The 22,095-nt window shown below is 33.9% G+C and overlaps 1 protein-coding gene across 1 annotated transcript in view; it reads right to left on the bottom strand.

Annotated features, from left to right (window-relative positions):
• Positions 1-237: 237 nt before the first annotated feature.
• LOC106060520 (rhodopsin-like) overlaps positions 238-22,095 on the bottom strand; it is a 33,785-nt gene continuing 11,927 nt past the window's right edge. Inside the window, exon 3 of the mRNA XM_013218429.2 lies at positions 238-2,738. Within this exon, the coding sequence (XP_013073883.1) occupies positions 1,814-2,738 (925 nt within the window). The 3' untranslated portion in view covers positions 238-1,813. The remainder of the gene's footprint in view (positions 2,739-22,095) is intronic.

Here is a 22,095-nt window from a genome sequence, read left to right as displayed (position 1 = left end):
TTAAAGGACAATTACGTTGAGCCAAACGGAAGAATTGTCTGCCTTTGTCCCTTTGTTGTTTTTTATTATGTTCGAATCTTTACTAGAAACACGGCTCATAGTGGCAGAGTAGCGGCAGGTGTAGACAGCGATACATGTTGCTAATGGACTATTAGTTCAGTTGGTAATACGCTGTGTAGGGGCAAATGACAAAATAAAATGCCTGGTCAACGGTACACTGAATAAAGGAACAATGCGTGTTAACAAAATGATGTTTATTGATAACAATATGAAGATTTAGCATCAGTTTGAAATAAACATTTTACTGTACAACGTTTAACAAGTATTTAGTTTTCTAAACACAAAGCACGTCTTAACAAAATGAACTCTTTTTTAAACCACCAATTAACAAATCTTACAAAAACATCACACATTATTGATTCACAAACATACTTCAAAACAGCATCCCAAACGAACGTTATAAAACAATTTTATTTCAGTTAAGAACGCATCTCATCGTTAATTTCACATTACATTTTTTTGAGAGATGTCTAATTAGTTTTTAAAAGGTTTATTTCCGATAAACTCTGTATATTAACAAAAAAAGTTAGCATTATTGAAATTTACATAAGCAAATAATTTGTTTTTGGTTTCAACCCAAACCTATAAAAACTCACAACAATGTTTCCCAAACCTTTTTACGTAATGGGCACTTCGCACATTCTTTGTGTTGAACATTTGTTCTAGAGAAGTTAGTGCACGCGGTGGTCAGCTAGTTAATTACTGAAGTAGCTCGTGGAACACCTATTCAGGCTTCTAGGAACACTGGGGCTCGGCAGAACACAGCTTGAGAAACACTGACTTCCAATATGGATGCAATCTAACAATGCAACAAAGCCTAAAACCATTGAATGTGTTGAAAGAAGTAGATGTAGCGGAAACAAGAACTAACAATCATCATCACTTTAGACCACTCTTTTTCCACAAACGATTTTCATAAATAAAGTTTTTATTGTTTGCAGCTCATTATTACTCAAGTCACATTTAGACAGTATTTGCTTTTAATTGTGAGCTTATTTATTTAAAAAAACAAAAAACAATACGCTAGTCGCTATGAGAAAGTATCATTTTCTAGCCTGGAACATTTTATAGTTGTAAATTTTACACCTACTTATGTATACCAATCAGACATGGCTTATAGAATACAATAATGATTGGGATTTCTTTAAGTGTGAATGATTTCATTATAGGCTAAAGTACATTTTGAAATTTAAACCAAATAAACATTTGGTTGTGTTTAAAGTTTAAATAACTATTTAATTTCCTTTTTTATAACTGAGATTTTCAGTTGTACATTAACGTACAAATATAAAGGATATGTTTTTGCAATGTAATAAAATATGCACAACTATTCCATCCTGTAAGTAACAATTTATTAGTTCTAGTTCATTAGTGTTTCCAGTAAAACTTTTCTCACATACAATATCGCAAAAATCAAAATGTATAAAATATTTCTTCTTTTTGAGGAACTTTCTAACTAAAGCATAAAAGGGAACACTCAGTGATTGACCATTAGTTCTAAACAGTTCATTCCTATTTGAATATCCTGTAGACAACACACGAATGGAGCCTGGCCATAAACTTTGTTAGAAAACGTGTTCCACATTTTATAGAAACCTTTCTGAGAACACTGGCAAGTACTTTCAATAATCCCACTAACATTAAATGAGCATGAAGTAGACTTTATCCAACTATTTTGTTGGAATACTAGAATTGTATCATCCACTGAAGAGGTAGACTAATCTTTTGATCATCCTACTGACACTTGTGGATGTCAAAGGTCATCCAGTTTCCTGCGTCTTTGTTTTACGACATTGGAAATCACTTTGTACAGGTCACTTCTGAAGCCCTTGACCAGCGCGAAGTAGACAAAAAAGTTTAAGGCGTGCGATGAGTCATTGATGACGTAGAGCAGGTCCTTGACGTAGAACCAGACGTGACGCGGGATGCAGGTCGCCGGCCAGATGACGGTGTAGAAGAGACAAGATGGCGCGTTCACGATGAAGTAGAGTAAGGAGGCGCCGATCATGAGGAGGCTCATCTTGTTCTCTTGACTCTCCTGCCGGAGGATGGGCGACTCGTTGATGGAGCGCTTCCTCCGTAGCTCCTGTCGGTTGTTACGCATGACGTGAAGCTGTCGTATGACCAGCACTGTGAAGCAGCTGATCAGAATGAACGGGGCGATGATATGTGAGGCATACTGGACAAGGAGGAAGGTGTAGATGCCGATGTTCTGAAAGACGCAGACAATCTCCCCGTTGCTGTCCACCATGAACAGGGCGTAAAGTACGCTGACGTAAGTGCCCAAGACCGCGGACATCACAGCCAGGAGACATTTGCTTCTTCTTGTCGTCATGAGATACAGACGTTTAAGTGGGTAGCAGACAGCAATGCAGCGCTCGGCACAGATCAAGGCCAGAGTCCAGTTGGCGATAGAAGCAGTCACAGTGCTTGGAATGTAAATCAGCTTGCAGCCCAACCATCCGAGCCTGAATTTGTTGTAAAGAATCTGTGACTCTATCAGCTTGGTGATCAAGGCAGCGCTGTCAAATATCGCCAGGCAGCCGAGAAGTAAGGTGGCCGGCCTGTAAGGCTTATGACTCAGTACAACCAATATAGTGAGTAGATTGCCAGGCAGCCCAATGCCACATAGAAACCATAAATAATGCTTTAGGAAGCCATCTGTTTCGTACATATAACTGGAAAATAGAAACAAAAGAAAAGCCTTTAATAAATATGCATACATGTGAAACCTTATTGCTCTTATTTAATTTTTTATCTATTTTTTAATATGTTAATTTATTTTATTAATGTTGCTCGAGTGTGAGTGGTCCAGATATTAGTTTTGCTTCTAGCAGCTTGGGATATATTGTTTAATTGCAGGTTGCTCAATATGCTGTCAAAGGTCTGGCTTTTTTAAGTGTTGAACATTATTCAGTAATGATAATACAATGAAACTGAATTAAGTCACACATTGAAACTGAATGAATTCACACATTGAAACTGAATAAAGTGACACATTGAAACTGAATTAAGTCACACATTGAAACTGAATTAAGTCACATACTTTAATAAATCAGACAGCAGTAAAAAAGTAAGTAAATGGCAATTCGGATTTGTTATTTAACAATTAAAAAAAAAATTAAACAAAGATAGAGAGATTGATAGATAAAAAGTCCCCATTTAAGACCTTGCGATCTATAGGGCACATTTAAGACCTTGCGATCTATAGGGCAGATTGTTAAAATCATTGTATCTAAGAATCCCGAAAATCAAAATCCTATTCTTCACAGACATTCGAACCCAGGACCCTCGATTCGGAAGCCAAACGCTTCACCACTCAGCTACAGAGCACCAGATGACATGATAGAGAGAGATTTAGAGAGAGAAATACAAGGCTATTGTTTATAGTTAGATATACAAATGTTTATTATTGCTATCATTAATATTATCATTATTATTTATTATTATTTTTACTGCTACCTGGGTAAAACCTTTTTTTATTGGCAAAGTCACAACACCCTGCAGACTAGCTGACTCGTAGAAATAAAAAAAAAAAATTCGCTGGAAACTAAAACAGTTGATTACCTAAATTATCTCCCCGTGTCTACGAGAAATGACAAAAGTAATTACCTGTATCCCTAAAAACAAAAAATTAGAGTCACGTAAATTTCCTAACACAGCGACAGATTTTTGTTTCATTTTCAGGATTCAACGTTTGAAATAGAAATGTCCACGTCTTATAGAGAAGAAGTTTTTTTTTCTCATGAGTAAAAGATTAGAGATATGAGATGAAAGTAATATAGATATATAGATATTATTACATATTATGATTTGTACAATATAACAATATTTATATATATTTACAATAAACAGAAAGTAAGGCGTATGTATGTATGGGTGTATGTCTCGATATAAATCAAAATCGTTTACCCAATCTTGATAAAACTTGGCAGAAATGTTCCTTGGGTCCTAACTTACAAAGTACAAAGTTTCGTTCTGCAGTAGAAATAATTTAAGTTGTGTTTTATTTTAAGCCATTCTTGATGTGGTAGAGACATTTAATCGTGATCAAAGGCATATTCATGGCAAATTTTATCAAGACTGGTCATACGGTTTTGATTTTTATTCGGTGCATACACCCATTGTGACCTATACATACATACATACATACACCCATACATACAAACATACATACAAACTATATCTTCCACTTTTCAACTTTATTCATCTTGTCTCTCCCCATGTCCATCTTTACATTTTCCTTTTTTTAACTCTTTCTGTCTTTCCAAATGTGTACCTTTCAAACTTCCTCTCTCTCTCTCTCTCTTCGCCTCTTTTACTTTCTCTATTTCATTATTTTGAACCTTTTTTAGTCTCTATCTGTCTCTCTGCCCCGCATTCACTCTTACAGTTTTAGTATCTCGTTCTCTCTCTCTTTCTCCTTTTCTCTTTCTGAGGGATTGTGTTCCACTTTTCAACTAATACTCTCTCTCTCTCTTTCTCTCTCTCTCTAATTGTCTCGTTTCTCTTTTTCTCAATTACTGTCTGTGCATGTCTGCTAGTGTGCAGAGTGTCTATGTTTAAGTATGTGTGTGTGTGTGTCCTTCTATAATTGAACAACATCCCTATAATTACAGCGGCCACTTTCAAAGGACTGGAGCTGGTAGTTACTTGTGTCTCCAGATGTAGCTCCTAGCCCAGATATTAATATTCCGGACAACGTGAGGATAATAAATGAAACATCTGGCGGAAAGTTGAAAAAGGAGAAATCTATTTATACACTGGTAGGCCCTCATGTTGGTCTGTGTTACATAAAAGTGTAGAAGTGAAAGAATGCGTCATTTAAATATCTAGAGACTCCGGTATGAACAGTTCTAAATAAATATGGACTTTTGAATTGTGTTATTTGTTTAGTTATGAGCAGGTCATTTGAATATAAAGTTTCGATAGATGGATGTTAGAGAACAACATACAACTAAAGCATCATTTGTTACTTAGACACATAGACTGAACAAATAGGTTGACATTGACATGACATTGAAAAGTAGGAAAAGAAATAACACTATAAACTATGAACATAAACTGCAAACAAACATTGATACAAGTAATCAAACACTATAAACTATGAACATAAACTGCAAACAAGCATTGATACAAGTAATCAAACACTATAAACTATGAACATAAACTGCAAACAAACATTGATACAAGTAATCAAACACTATAAACTATGAACATAAACTGCAAACAAACATTGATACAAGTAATCAAACACTATAAACTATGAACATAAACTGCAAACAAACATTGATACAAGTAATCAAACACTATAAACTATGAACATAAGCTGCAAACAAACATTGATACAAGTAATCAAACACTATAAACAATGAACATAAACTGCAAACAAACATTGATACAGTAATCAAACACTATAAACTATCAACATAAACTGCAAACAAACATTGATACAAGTAATCAAACACTATAAACTATGAACAGAAGCTGCAAACAAACATTGATACAAGTAATCAAACACTATAAACAATGAACATAAACTGCAAACAAACATTGATACAGTAATCAAACACTATAAACTATCAACATAAACTGCAAACAAACATTGATACAAGTAATCAAACACTATAAACTATGAACAGAAGCTGCAAACAAACATTGATACAAGTAATCAAACACTATAAACAATGAACATAAACTGCAAACAAACATTGATACAGTAATCAAACACTATAAACTATCAACATAAACTGCAAACAAACATTGATACAAGTAATCAAACACTATAAACTATGAACATAAACTGCAAACAAACATTGATACAAGTAATCAAACACTATAAACTATGAACATAAACTGCAAACAAACATTGATACAGTAATCAAACACTAGAAACTATAAACTATGAACATAAACTGCAAACAAACATTGATACAAGTAATCAAACACTAGAAACTATAAGCTATCAACATAAACTGCAAACAAACATTGATACAAGTAATCAAACACTAGAAACTGTAACAAAAACAAGAAACAGTATTAAAAAAAAACAACACTATAAACGCTAAAAATGTAAAACTTAAAGTAAACAGACACAAGAAAGGTAAACAAACATATCAAACAGTAAACAATCATAAGGAAACAAAGTTGCAACATTAAAAAAAAAATATTATTTTTAAAAAGGGAAATTAAAAGTGTCCTCTTACATATTGGATTTCCTATTTATTTTAGACTAATTTTAAATTTCAAAAATATTTACAGACTTTGTGATGCAACTTTTTACCCGCCTATCAAAGTCTATATAATGAAAAATTAATATAAAAAAAAAATAGTTTCGAAATTACACCAGGAATGTTGTACAGGTTAAACTACTAGATCAATGAGGGCTTTTATTCCAATAAACATGTACTATTATATTTTTGACAACCTCGAGCTCTTGACTAATTTCACAACGTTATTGAGAATAAATGTTGACTTAATTGTGGCTCCTGTTTCAGCTACTTGATTCAAAGTTATCTTCTCTTGCGAAGTCTAGTTAAAACAGCCCGCATAAACACTAACATTCATCCGAGCTTTGAATGAGCTTTGAGTGATACACCTTCACATAAAATACACATTCAGCATTGATGACATTGAAATAGAATCTAGTCCTCGAACAACTTTGTGCATGTTAAGGGATTGCAAAATACAGTCTTATATTTGTAACAAACGTGTGAATAGATAGAGGCCTTGAATCGACGGACCAAATACTTTGTGCAATGCGTTTTTGTGAGGGCACAGATAGATAGCAATTCATGAATGTTATGATTAGTAAAATATAACAATAATAATAATAATAATTATAATAATAATCTTTATTGTCCGTATGGAAATTTGTCTTACAATTTGTGCATTACACCAAACAAAAAACATTATAACTATAACAAACCAAAGTGTACATTCACACCAGACTCACTCATAATTTACATGTGACAAAGTTTATACCAGATTGTTCTTATTTAACGATTTGATTGCCAGGGGAACAAAAGAGTGTTTGTGTCTGTTTGTTTTTGCTATCGATGTCTTGTATCTCGTTTGTGATGGTAAAATCACAAAATCCTGACACAAAGGGTGATTCTTTATTTCGAGGATCTTGTTAGCTTTTTTATAGATGTTTGTCTCAAACAACTGCCCAAATGGGGTTTGTTTTTTGCCAATGATTTTACCAGTGCTATGATTTGTACAATATAACAATATATGAGTGTTATGATTCGTACAATATAACAATATATATTTGTACAATTTAACAATACACGAGTGTTTTGATTTGTTTAACAATATATGAGTGTTATGATTTGTACAATATAACAATATATGAGTGTTATGATTTGTACAATATAACAATATATGAGTGTTATGATTTGTACAATATAACAATATATGAGTGTTATGATTCGTACAATATAACAATATATGAGTGTTATGATTTGTACAATAAAATAATATATGACTGTTATTATTTCTAAAAATGTTTAACCAATAAGATGGCTAACCTTTATCTTTAGCTTATATCAAGTCACTCTGTCTATCAGTCTGGTAACAAATATGTACACGTTATTTCTCCTAAACCCTATTTAGCTGAGATTTTGCTCAATTATTTCTTTTCTTGACAAAACAAGAATAAAAAAAAAAAAAAAACAATTAGTTAATTTAGTATTGGCAATTAATTATTTTGTTTGGTATCTCGAAGTTGAATTAGCCCCATTTATGTTTTCTATGTCCTCGCTTTAAAGTTTGAAGCAAACAATAGATAACTCTAAGGCCTTCTATTTTCATCAGCGCTTTCCTTGCACAGCAGTTTGTGTTACAGGCTTGAGAAGGATGAGGAGACATGAGTTGATAAATGATAAATTGATAAATGCGTTTAAAAAGCGATCACCTCTTCTTTTTTCTCCTTCATCCCTTTCCAACTGGTCCATATAATCATAGCGTATTCAGAAAGATAAAATCAGGAAAATTGCGCTAACCCCCAAAAATTGATAAAATAATATTTGTAATCGCATAGATGTATATCGGTCTTGATCAATTTCCAATTTAATTACACAACTGTCCAAACTAATTGATACAACTACGCTTAATAAAGCACAGCTTAATCAGCACAGTTAAATACAGAGAAGTCAATAATGGAAATTAATTGTTAAATGTACACTGGAATGTTCAGTGCAATCACTCAGTGCACTTCTGATCACACTGATGTGTCGGATATTTGATTAACTTGTTTATAAATAACAATGTGACGCCCTATCCACCACTGACGTCATACAACGAATACAAAGTCGTTGGACCTGATTTTGTCTTTCAAATGCATGGATTGCGTAAGGGAACTCCACCCTCCCGGAAAAAAAACGTAGCAGAGGACAGACGAGCGCTAATCACCTGGACGGCTAATAGCTAGACCAAAAATAAAACTGCAAACAGTTGACCTTGGCTTCGATTATTCTGATTCTGAGGTAATGAACCCAGATGGGGTTTGAGACATACATTTATTCTATTCCCTATTCCAGCTAATGATTTAGAGACTGTACTAATACTATTCCTAAAAAAATACAAGAAAGAATTTTAATTCCATCTCTTCATATTTAATGTGACAGTTAGGAACTAAATAGTTTAACCATTCTCTAAGGTTTTCAATTACTTTCTAATCTCGATGTGGTTTTGCAGTGCATAACGTTACTAAACACAAGTCTTGGATATTTTTACATTCAGTTTAGGATTTAAAAACAGTGTCTAAGAAAATATCGTTTTACATTGTAGCATCATTATTGTTTTTTTATTTATTATTTTATTTATTGTAAAATATTATGTTTTGCACACTAAATGTATCAAAGGAGGTGTGCCTTGGTTACAACTGCTAGTAAATAACATTGAATCATGCACTACTTTTCTTAATTTCTAGTCCACCCCTATTTCTTGTCTGTATTCTAACAATTTATGTTTTTTTTAGCAAGATCTAAATATTTGTAATTTGCCATATGTCCATAAATATTCCTCATCATATCATTTTGTCTCGAGACCGAAAGAAAAATATATATCTATATGGGGCAGTGATTGAGTATTTGAGTGTGTTCAATTTTGTTTTTATTTGAAATATTTATTATACTATTTCACTATTTAATCTTTTCAATTATTTTAAATTTAATTGTTAAGCTTTCGGCATCAAATCAATATTTCAATTTAAGATTTAAGGAAATGTAAAAGTGTATTAAGAGTCTAAGGCAATGTGGACCCCCTTGATTCTGCATGTCAATACAAATAAAATTAATACTTGAGTTATTCAAACCCGTACACTTTTTTTAACAAATGGTCGATTGATTTCAATCTAATGATGTTGTCTGTAATGTTTCCAGTCAGCAAGTATTGATTGAGAGGAAATGAGGTCTACAGAATCTTAGTCTAGGTTTAATGCAAATGGTTGACCTATCTATCTATCTATCTATCTATCTATCTATCTATCTATCTATCTATCTATCTATCTATCTATCAATTTATCTATCTATCTATCTATCTATCTATCTATCTATCAATTTATCTATCTATCTATCTATCTATCTATCTATCTATCTATCTATCTATCTATCTATCTATCTATCTATCTATCTATCTATCTATCTATCCATCTATCTATCTATCCATCTATCAATTTACCTATCTATCTATCTATCTATCTATCTATTAATAATTAACTATCACTGATTCGATCAACTTTAGATGTTTTCTTATCTTATGTATTTTAACAATTCCTCTTATTAGCTTGCAAATTCATGGGTAACACTTGAAATCTGGACATGAATTTCGAAAACTGATTTAATGATTTTCCTAGAAATGTGACAGTTTATGTATATCTTTGGAGAAAAAAACTAATACACACAATGAAATATATATCCATCTTAAGATTAAATTTAGTTTATTTTGAACACGAGACAGTGGAAATTCACTAAAGAGTTGAACATACTTGAACATCTTTTGTAGAAATCATTAGATTGACTGCTATAATTAATTTGTGATCACATGTAGTTACATAATACATCTACAATTTTTTACTACCTAATAGCAATGCTATATCATCTCTAACTACATCCAGTATTCTTTCATTAGTTATTGAGAGCAAAGTAATCGCTCTTACAAAAAGCCATTAGCTTTATAAATAATTACTTTCTTACAAAATATGATGTGTAGAGTGCAATTCAATGGTGCCAGCTCTGAAATTTTCAGTATAAACTGTGGAGTTAAACAAGGATGTGTCCTCTTTGGAATACTATTTGCACTGCTAATCCACAACGCGTTTGACTAATCCACAGAAGGCATCTATCTCCATTACAGATTTGATGGCAAACTCCTAAATATTGCCAGACTGAGGGCCAAAACTAAAATCAGAACCACCCTCGTAAGAGACATGTTATTCGAGGATGACGCAGCGGTAGTGGCACACACACAAGAGGAACTTCAGTCACTAATGTCCCGCTTCTCTCAGGCCTGTAAAGAAAACAAATGTTATGGGACCACCTGCTGCAGCACCACCCTCCATCCTCATAGACGATAACAAGCTGGACGCCGTAAACGAATTCTACTATCTGGGATCCACAATTCAAGATGACCTGAAAATGAGGTAAAAAAAAACGCATAGGGATGGCTGCCTCGACCTTCGCTAGACTCAGGCCAAGAGTTTGGGAAAACCAGAAGCTCACTAAGTGACAAAAATGGAAATCTACAAGGCATGCGTTATGAGTACACTACTGTATGGCAGTGAATCATGGACCACCTACGCAAAGCATGAGAAAAAACTAAACTCATTCCATTTGCGATGTCTCCGTAGGATCTTGAAAATCACATGGAAAGAAAAAGTGTGAATTCCAAGCATCTTTACAGCCCTCATGAAAACATATAGATACTGGAAACATGGGCTAGCAGGGGGGAGGCTCTTGGGATTCACCCCCCCCCCCGAAATGAGTTTTATGACTGATTTTTTGCTTTGATTTTGTTTATTTTTTGGTTAGACTTTAATGTTAAACCATCACTTGCTTCAGCGAACCAAAGAAGGGTTTTGAGGTTAGAACCCCCCTCTTCTATAAAACAAAATATAAATACAAACGACAGTCACCAAATTAAAAGCGCATATCCAAGGGAGATTGTGAGTTTAAAACCCCCTCCGAATTTTTTAAAAACATAAATCCCCTCTTCAAAATAAGACTAAAGCATACAACAGTCACCAGATACTATGAGGGTAGCAAAGAGGGGATTTGTGTTTAAAAAAAACCCTCCAAAGAATTTTGAGTTCAAAACCCTTTCAGTTGGGTTTGTAGCTAAAATCCACCTCTATAATATAAAATTAAAGCAAACTACACAAACAAAATTCTATCAGGGTAGCCAAGATTTTATTCCCCCCCCCCCCTCTAGAAGGCGTTTAGTTTAAAACCTCCTTCAGAAGATTTAGGGTTTATCGCCCCTTACAGATAGCTTTGAGGTTTAAAACCCCCTCTTCAATAGTGTTCTAAAGCAAAAAACAGTCACCAAATTCTATGAGCGTAGCTGTCGATAGACAAGGGACAGTACTGCTAATAACCGCGAATATTACCCGTGTTATGGTCGTGGGATCAAAAGCCTTCACGGACGAGAGACAATGCGTAAGAAAGGACAGTTGAGTCCAGGACAGCAAGATAGTAAGGACGGTGCGATACTGTGAGTCCTCGAGACTGTAGCTGTACGAGGTAGAGAGACTAGTAATGTTTAGTTAGGCAGTTCTGTTGTGTAGCAAAGCGTTGGAAGTTAGTGTAGCCAATTGTGTTGTATTGGCTGGTGATGGATTTAGTCATAAAACCGCCACATTGTTATCTGAAACTCTTGCTGTCAAGTTCTTGTGTTAGATGTGAGTGTTGTTTAGCAGTGTTTACAGAAGGCCTGATAGAGAACAGGGTAAATATATATATATATATATATATATATATATATATATATATATATGGGGGGAGAAATTCCCACCCCCCAAACCCTACAAAATGTAGTTCTGTCTACACCAGGGGTGGGCAAATTACGGCCCGCGGGCCACATGCGGCCCGCCATGAGTGTTTTATGCTGCCCGCGGACACCAGCAGTAATTAGGTGTGCTCACAGATTGTACATAGAAAAATTGCAAATATATTTTTAAAAATAATTTTCAAAATCTAAATTTTTGTTTCTTATCTCTTATGATGGAGAGGCTAAAGAAACATTGTCTCTACATGTCATTCTAAAGAGTTTAAAGCAAACAAAGATTATTCATATTGGCACTATTTCAAAACATTCAGTCAAAGACACAAACTTAGTCCAGTTTTTAATCAGTGCTATGGAGAAACTGTGGTGAAAGTATTGGCTTGCAACAAGAAGTCAAATGTAGCAACTGTAGCCCAAGCCTTGATATAGAACAAGAACACTTTTCCAACAATTAACTCTAAACGGGAAAGTTTAAGCAAAGTTACATTGATTATCAAACCTATTCATTCTATTATCAAAATAGTCAAATTTATCAGAACTAGGAGTCTCAACTAAGAAGTACTTGAAGATTGGGAAACAAAACATTCTGTTTTTCGGTACCACAGTAGTATTCACTGCCTTAGCATGGGCAAGGTATTGAGAAGAATATGGAATCACAAAGAAGAAATCTTAATGTCCCTTGACGGATATTGACTGTTGCTTTGTTACTAATATTTCTCTAATGAAGAGTAGAAGACAGACTTCATGTTTCTCATTGTTCAGATTGCAATGGGTGGTTTACACATGAAATGTATGTGCATTTTAAATGTTTACAAACACATTTTCCCTTCCTCAAGGCAAGGAAGTGAAAACAGATTTTGTCGTTTTTGCTTGGCTGAAAGGTGAAACATATTTCTAGTGAAATGGTTGAAAAGTACAAGGCTTATTTGGATTCCTTTATTGTGGAATTTGAAAGCAAATTTTATGACGTGAATAACTTGGAACCAGTTTTCAATCCCCGCAGTTCACCATTTAGTGCAGAAGCTGATTCAGCTTCAGGGGGCATACTTCCAACTAAGTTATGACATGAAAGAGAGGGAGTTTTATGGGTGCGAGAGGCTGTATTTCCACAATTTAAAAGATTTTATCTGTTAACTTTCACATTATTTGGGTCTACACACATCTGTGAACAGGTCGATGTACTGACTGACTGTAATTTGACATCAGTCACAAGGATAACAACTAGTAAGGTAGTAGTGAAATGTTGTAGTGTAAAAAGACAGTAACAAAATTTAGAATCTATATTTGAAAAATTCCTTTCAGAAACTGGTAAATCTTGTAATTCCTCAATGAAAATTGTACAAAAATGAAATGTAAATGTACAATACAGTATTTATATAATAAATGTGAATTAAAAGACACACATATAGCAAGCATATTTTTCTAAGTACATATTATATGTAACACACTGTCTCTTTCTCTCTCTCTATATATATATATATATATACAGAATGCAGCCCCCCATTCCCAAAATGTTTTTTAATGCGGCCCTCGATAGAAAAAAGTTGCCCACCCCTGCGCTACACCCATGCCTGGAAATAATTGGAACCTGAACACAGATCTCGAAAACGGTTCTAACGATTTTCCTATAAAATGTACAGCCGCTATGTATCGTTATGAAAAGAATTTGTAGCTAGTTTGCCACACTTTAGTTTGACTGATAGAATTTTTAAAAGAATAAACAAAAATAATTACAACTTGTCAAGAGAACTGCAGTCATCGGGGTTCTTCCGTATGTAGGCTCAGTTCGTTACCGTGTTTAATAAATGAATGTTCAGGATCCATTTGCGCACCATCTTCTAAAAACTAGGTCTAAAGACCTATCACTAGAAAATGATAAAGTCTAGTAGATCTATACATTCACTTCACCAGGAGTCTTTTCTCGGAGACGGGGAAGGAGAGGGGAAAGAGGCGGGGGTAAAAATGTATAGTGAAGGAATCATCTTTTTTAAAAAGTATTTTTTTTTTTGCATCTTTCTTGTATAAAAACGTAATCTTATCTCACTTGTTTAGATACGAAACAAATTATTTCTAAAAATATCGCAATATTTCCTGTACATTAACCACAGCAAAATAACAAATTTGTTTATAAATACACTCATATTTTTTAACTTATCGGTGCTTACCATATCATATAAAATATGGATTGTTAAAATCTATTTAATAAATAAATAATTAATAAAATCCCTCTACTATTTTAGATTCGGAATTTCGACTAGTTTTCTGTCTTCTCAGACAGCAGACGACTACATGCCCATCAAAGCCAATGAAACTAAAAAAGTCGATAGTGCAACGGTCCGGATATGTCTTTGTATATTTTTTTTTTGTTACGGTGAATTGTGGGGAATCAGCTCTGACATTATTTCCATTGGATTGATCAAAGAGGCTCTCACGTCTGTTAGTTTCATAACAAGTATGTGTGAGTAGGATTGATTCTGTTGGGGCGTGGATGTGGCTTCATATTTGTCTCTTTAAAAAAAAATTACTTATCTTTTTTTGATTGAATGTATTGTGTTGTATTACTAAAAATAGTTTCATCACGTGCTCCTCTTATGGGGAGATCATTATAATGAGAAATGGTGAATCATTTGCCTGTTCAAAGAAGGTAACTTGAGTTATTTCCCCAGAGAATACTTCAACAGTAAAATCGTATAAATCTTCTTCCTCTTATTATCCATTCGGGAAATGTTTCCCACAATCAGTTTAGTATCTGAGAAGAACTGCGCAACAGTTTCCAGGCCAGGAATTTCTCTCTTTGCCTTTCTGTCTTTGACATGTACGTCGCTTTCTCTAGATTCTTGATACATTATTTGTAAATCACAGCAATCGAATGGAGCATTTAAAATTGAAATTGCTGATATATACTCCATTACAAAATGTGTATTTTAAAAAAGCATTTCGCGATGTAACATTTAAAGTTTGTATTCCTGTTGAAGCTTTGTTTTTCAATCTTCAGCATTGTGACATTTGAAAGTATGTATTCCTGTTGAAGCTTTGTTTTTCAATCTTCAGCATTGTGACATTTGAAAGTATGTATTCCTGTTGAAGCTTTGTTTTTCAATCTTCAGCATTGTGACATTTGAAAGTATGTATTCCTGTTGAAGCTTTGTTTTTCAATCTTCAGCATTGTGACATTTGAAAGTATGTATTCCTGTTGAAGCTTTGTTTTTCAATCTTCAGCATTGTGACATTTGAAAGTATGTATTCCTGTTGAAGCTTTGTTTTTCAATCTTCAGCATTGTGACATTTGAAAGTATGTATTCCTGTTGAAGCTTTGTTTTTCAATCTTCAGCATTGTGACATTTGAAAGTATGTATTCCTGTTGAAGCTTTGTTTTTCAATCTTCAGCATTGTAATATTTTGACATGAACCACAGAGATCGAGATGGTCTAGAGCAGTGTTGCCCATACATCCCTGCTTGACTAATTTCAAGTGATGCAGACTATTGACTTCTACTCCATGTTACCTGCAGAAGCGTTTCCAAATCTTCGAAAACAAGCGCTAAGGATGATCACAATGTTTTCGAGCACTTATTTGTGTGAACAAACTTTCTCAATGATAAAACGGGCTAAAAACAATGTTACTTAATCGCCTCACGGATGAACATCTAGATTCAGTGCTCCGACTTGGTGTTTCATCTATGCAGCCAGATATTCAGAAGATGGTTTTGGTTAAACTTCATGCATCACATTAATTTATGTAAGTAGTTCCACAAATAAAACTATTTAAAGAAGCTTATTGTATTTTTTTTTCTTTTTGGAGATATGGCCCGCGACACGAATGCCGAAAATATTAAAATGGCCCGCAGACCAAATAAGGTTGGGCATCACTGGTCTAGAGTCTTGAGAAAGCACAAAGGTCTTACTGAACGCTTTCTTTTAAGTTGCTTGCTATCCAAAAGCTGCAAACGTTGGAAGACGGGTCACAAATATTCATGTGTTGCTGGTGTCAACAGTGTAGAGATACTTATCACATATGGAAAATGACAAGCTTACGAAATGACGACCCGACAGAGGTTCACCCGCCCCGGAAGCGCTAAAATCGTATGCGTCAGATTGCCCTCACTGGCATAGGGGAAAATAGCGGACAGCAAATGCTGGAGAACATCCACAATGAATGCGAGGCACACATTTGAAACCCAAAGAAGAGATCTGGCAGAAGTAAGGCGCAGACAACGGCTTTGTCTTAATCAATCTGGTGAAATATGCAGGTCTCAACCAGGTCAGTGTAATCACATGTAATACTGGAAGGCATTGCCTGTATACAAAGTGTATTTTAAAAGGCCATTAGTTATGCACTATTACCAACTGGAGCTCGCTGGTAAGCAAACATTAGTTCCTGCGAAACACAACGTTATAACTCTACCAGGTACTTCAAACAAAGCACCACCCCCCTCCAGTTCGCAGTTACCCCAACATTTCCTGGTTACGATTGGATAACATCACAGCAGAAACGCGTCACTGCGTTCTCGTTGGTCATGAGCTCACTCTGTGTCTGTACCATGCATTACTGAAATATTGATAATGATGTCTGCCTGAAGTTAAGATCTCAGAGGAGAATTTTAAAAATCTTTAATGGACACCAACACTAATTACTGACATTTTTATTTTAGCAGGTAGTCTGTATTTCTATTGATTATGACATGACCTGGTAGGGAAACAAGCTATCCCAATTAGCTAAATGACTCAGACAATAAACTTGTGTATCTCGATCTAATGTCATTCATAAACAGAGTTATTAATATGGCAATACTTTGTGCTCAGTCTGGCCAGCCGAAATGAGTTGATATTACGGCTATTATGGCTGACCCTTGTTATTATGTATTTGTGTGTGTGTTTGAAGGGGTGATATATGCATCGCAGACTCCACCAGGAACCTTTTCAGGAGAGACCCCCCAACACCCTTGAGACTAGGGTTCTGTCTCGACCAAGTCTTCATTAGCTTTTTTTATACAGCAATGAGACAGGCACTAAACAAATGAATACAATAATATATTGTTTCACCTACTTGGAACCCAGACATATAGAGTTATGTAAATGGGTAACAGTTCAAGATGATTTTATTGATTGATCTCAGTGCTTTGATAGCAGTTCTTTAACAATATACTGACCACAACTGCCCATTCATAATCACACAAATTCGTGCACAAAGAAAATAAAATTTTTGATAATATGCAATACTATAGTTACTTTAATAATGTTATTTAGTGGTTTTAAATCAGATTGCTTTTAAGGGTAAACCTGTGAAAGGAAATGAAGTATTTCAAAGTTTATTTATATTTTTTAAGCAATAAAATGTATCAACCATAACGATGATACAGATCTAGGAGGGAGGTATCTGATCTTTCTCATGAAAAAACAGAAACAATAAAGAGAGTCATAAAGATGTATGACCATTATAAAGTACAGAACATGTAAGCCTATAAAGAACTCAAGTAGATGCCCTTGTCAAAATAATATTTTGGTAAACATCTCGTTGTAATAGATACAAAGAGGGAAAATTCTAGCAGACGATACAATGATATAAATTCAGAACGGCAGGCATGTTATGAATCCTTACGAAGCAGTCCAACTCTGAAGTACATAAGACACACACTCTGAAGCAGTTGTCAATATGTAACATTTATTTAAGAAAGTTTAAGTACGAAAACAATAGGACTTCAAACGAAACCTATTTGTTTAAACACAACACCACACTACAGGCTGAACATATATTAAATTACATTCTCTCTCTCACACACACATATATATATATATATATATATATATATATATATATATATATATATATATCGTATATAAACAAACATCACTGTGATTTTATGTCATGTATATTATTTTCACACCTGTGAAAGCTTTTGTATTGATCAAACGGATAAGACTAAAAAGAACATCTAATGTGAATGCACGAGTGAAGGCTTGGATATAAAGGGTCGTTTTGTTATTCTATTTCCTTCAAGTCTGCCTATTGTCATGTCCATATTTAATATTTAATTTTATCATTTTTTTGGACATATTACAACACTTGAATCGAAAACCATGTCCATAGCTTTAATACACTATATGAAATAACACAGTACACATCTCTAGCATGTGAACATTCTCACAACACGCTAGAAACATTACAACACAGAAGAAAGGGTTACTGATACAATAAATAGCATGTTTCACTAAAATAAATATTCCAAAGTCGAAATTTGAACAGCGCCATTTTTTTTATTTGCTTCTTTCAATCTAGAACAAATTCGTTTCGTTTCCGGTTTCGTTTTTGTTTGTATAAAAGCATTTTCTTTTCTATTTTCTTTGCTGCTAACGAAAACGTTTTGGTTTCTATTCACGGGCATTTTCGTTAACTGAAACGTCAGTGACACGCCTCAGCAGACAAACGTGATTAGTGAACTAGTTGCTTTAAAGATGTTGAGCTCGTGAGAGACACCAGAAGCAAACGAGATACTTAGTATTACATTTCAGAGAGGGAGACCTAGAAGAGAGAGAGAGAGAAAGATAAGAGAAAGTTAGGGAAAAGAAAAGGTAACAAGAGATAGAGAAAGTGAAACTTCAACCTATCAAGATAGGCATGGAGAACAAAAGTCAAGCAAAATAAATAAAAAAAAACAACTTAAAAAAAAAACCAAAGCTTATCGAAGGGAAAAACCGCAAAATTACTGCCATATGTCAGTAATGCAAGAATATGCTCCCTTTTTCCTATACAAAACAAAATTAATTAATTAGCACTAAAATATTAGATTATTGGAGGTTTTTTTTTTAAATTTATTCATGTTTTGTGATGGACTATAAATAATTGTTATTGTTAATTGTTTAAACATTACCCGAGAATGTTTGTATGTAAAATGTTTTACATGTTTCGGATGTTCCTTCAGAGTTGAAGATAGTTTACTTCCTAGTCCAAACCTCCCGCAGGACGACGGGGGATGGGAGCGGGCAGGGTTTGAACCCTCGACCCTCGATAAATCCGAACGACAGTCCAGCGCGCAAACCTCACGACCAGGCAGCCATTGAATTGGGAGATATACATACTCAAAACTTAATAAATGAAATAGCTCCACATATATAGCCCCATCTCTCAATAAGTAGCATTTCTTTATTTCCCTTTTACAATACAATACAAAATTAATTTTCTACCAATAGTAAATGAACTAAATGATTCATTTTTTTATTTCATTGCTTCTTCGTGTTTTGTTAGGTACAACAAAGTTTGGTGTTCAGATTGATCCTAAAATGGGTGTGGGAGAAATGACGTGTACAATCATTATAACGAACAGACAGACAAAGAAAGTTGCTATAACCGTCGCTAAGAGAGAGAGAGAGAGAGATGAAGAAAGACGAATACAATCAGATAGAAAGATATATTAATTTAAAAAAAGAGAGTAAGACAGAAGAGAACGATGAAGAGAAAGAGTAAGATAGTGATAAAAAGAGAAGTTAGAGATGGTGGAAAGAGAGAAGATTAATAAATAGAAAGAGAATACACAAAACAGCAAAATGAAGAAAAAAAACATACATAAAAATAAACAGAGACTGTATTCATTGGGTGAACAAAACTATCCCTGCAGCAACTTCATCTCCAGTCTAGTCAAGAAGACCACGTGACCTCCTAGGGGAGATATTGCGCACTTTCAGGCCGGAGTTTTTCTTGTGGTTCTTAAAACTGTGCAAATACACCATCAAATACACCATCAAATACACCATCAAATACACCATCATCTCTTTCATTGACTAGGTTTACATTATTTTTAGCAAGTATTCATATCTTGTCTAATTTGTCTCCAGACTTGAAATGCCGTTTGAATGAATTAGACAAGCTCAAGTTCTGATATATATATGTATGTGTGTGTGTGTGTGTGTGTGTGTCTTAACATATGAGAGACTTTACTTTTCCTATAAATCTATATTTCTGAACATTGTAGTGCTAATTATATGTCATGAAACCTTTTTTTACCCCCCCCCCCGGATACGTTCATTGAATAAGATAACTACTATAGCTTTTTTTAGTATTATTATTAATATTGAGAGTTCGGGAGGGCTACAATTGTGGGACTGTAGTTTGCTTTAGTTTTTCTCAGGCCGCTGCTTGAATTCTCGTAGATTTACTTTATGAATGGAGCCCACGGTCTTTCCATTGAGCAGATGTTACTCCACTCCCCGGCTACGATGGTGGAATTGGGTATCTATAGTTTTGCTTTACTTTTGTTTTAATTTTTTTTTTTTTGAAAAGGGGGGGGGGGAGTAAGAACCTCAAACCATAAACCCTGGTTTTTCTCTGGCTGTAACTAAAATTCTCGTAGATTTGCTTAATTAATGTAGCCCAATGACAGCTACTGGAAAAAAGATCAGCGTGTTAAGTATCTTATTCCGGGGAAAGGTATGTCTTCTTATCTTCTTATCTTATATAATACAGACGTTACTTCAAAAAAGAAGATGATTACGTCCTACGCGTCATGCATTTAGTCATGCATATTAACCAATGACTTAAATTCTGCCAAGTCACTGGTTTTCCTGGCTAGCTCAGGCAACCCATTCCATGCTCTAATAGCACTAGGGAAGAAGGAGTATTTGTACAAATTTGTCCTAGCATATGGGACGAGGAATGTGCCTTTATCTTTGTGTCTTTCAGAGTATTTTATTAAATTTTGTTTTTGTATTTGAAGATTATGGTTCAGTGTTTTATGTATTTATGTCTTTATGAACATGCACATTAAGATTACGTTCAATCTTCGTTCACTACAGAATGGTCCAATCATATTAATCAAAAAATACATTAACATTTTAGTAAAGATAGAATTAAATGTATTAACAACCTTTTCCAAGAATAGAGTCGTCAGATATTCAAAATATTATTACCTAATGTACAATGTTAGTAACAAATATAATTAAACAAAATATTTCAAATTGTTATCCCAGGTTATCCTCTCAAATATCTAATATTAGCGGCCTCTTAAGAGGGGAATTCCGCTAAAAAATCCTTAAAAAAAAAAAAAATCCGATATAAGTTTGTGCAAAATGATAGTTTGTCCGTCTGTCACAATCAGATCTCAAAAAAAACCAGAAGAGAAATGAAAAATATTATATCACCATGCTTTGTGGCTTGCAAAGTTTAGGTGAAACTGCTACTTTTTGTTTTCTAAAAAAAAAACGTTTAGTTGATAAAATTAATTATGTAAGAGATTTTTTCATAGAAATATGCCAATTCTAAAACAACTCATAATTGTAAGGGAGATAATGTTACAATATGTTAACAAAAAAGTATAATTTTGTGTGTATTTTCAGTATCACTAAGTCCAGCGCATTTGGAAAATGTAAAAGAAATGTTCACAACAAATATAAATATTAGTTATTTATGATTTTTCTGGTCAACTAGCTGATGAAATTAAAACAAAACATTTATGTTTGTTTATAAAGGCTAAGACTGCACTTTGCTTGTAAATATCAGGGAATTTTTTTTAATGGACTCTCTACACTTCTGTGCTGTAGTGTGACAGCCATTGCAAGACGTGGTGTAAAATTAGTGCCCTCAAAAAGTTTTAAATAATCAGATTTTATTTATTTTTTTGTTTAGTGCTCCCATCTGGATAAAAGCAGCTTATGTCTGTGCGTTGTCTGTTGGTCGGTCTGTCCGTCACGTTTAGATAAAAAAAAACATTATTATTATAATTTATAAAATCTCGTCAGCTTTCTCGTATTAAAAAACACATACTACCTAGATTTAGATCTAATCTACATTTTTTACTTTAGATCTAGAGTTTTTAACACTAAATGTAGATTTTTTACACTAGATCTAGATTTATATTCTAATTAAAATCATTTTAGATTTAGATCTAGAATTTCTAGGTCTAGTTTAGAATGATAAAGACTAGATCAAGATCTTGAATTTCAATTTCTAGATCTAAATCTATACTTAAAGAGTAGATTTTGATTTCCTACTGTAGTTCAATATTGCAATGTTGTTAAATATTAAAACTAATTTTTTTTT

The sequence above is a fragment of the Biomphalaria glabrata genome, chromosome 11 (assembly GCF_947242115.1).
Source record: "Biomphalaria glabrata chromosome 11, xgBioGlab47.1, whole genome shotgun sequence".
Taxonomy (NCBI): Eukaryota; Metazoa; Mollusca; class Gastropoda; family Planorbidae; genus Biomphalaria; species Biomphalaria glabrata.
The sequence above is the reverse complement of the archived record's forward strand: the minus strand, read 5'-3'. Positions and strand labels throughout refer to the sequence as shown.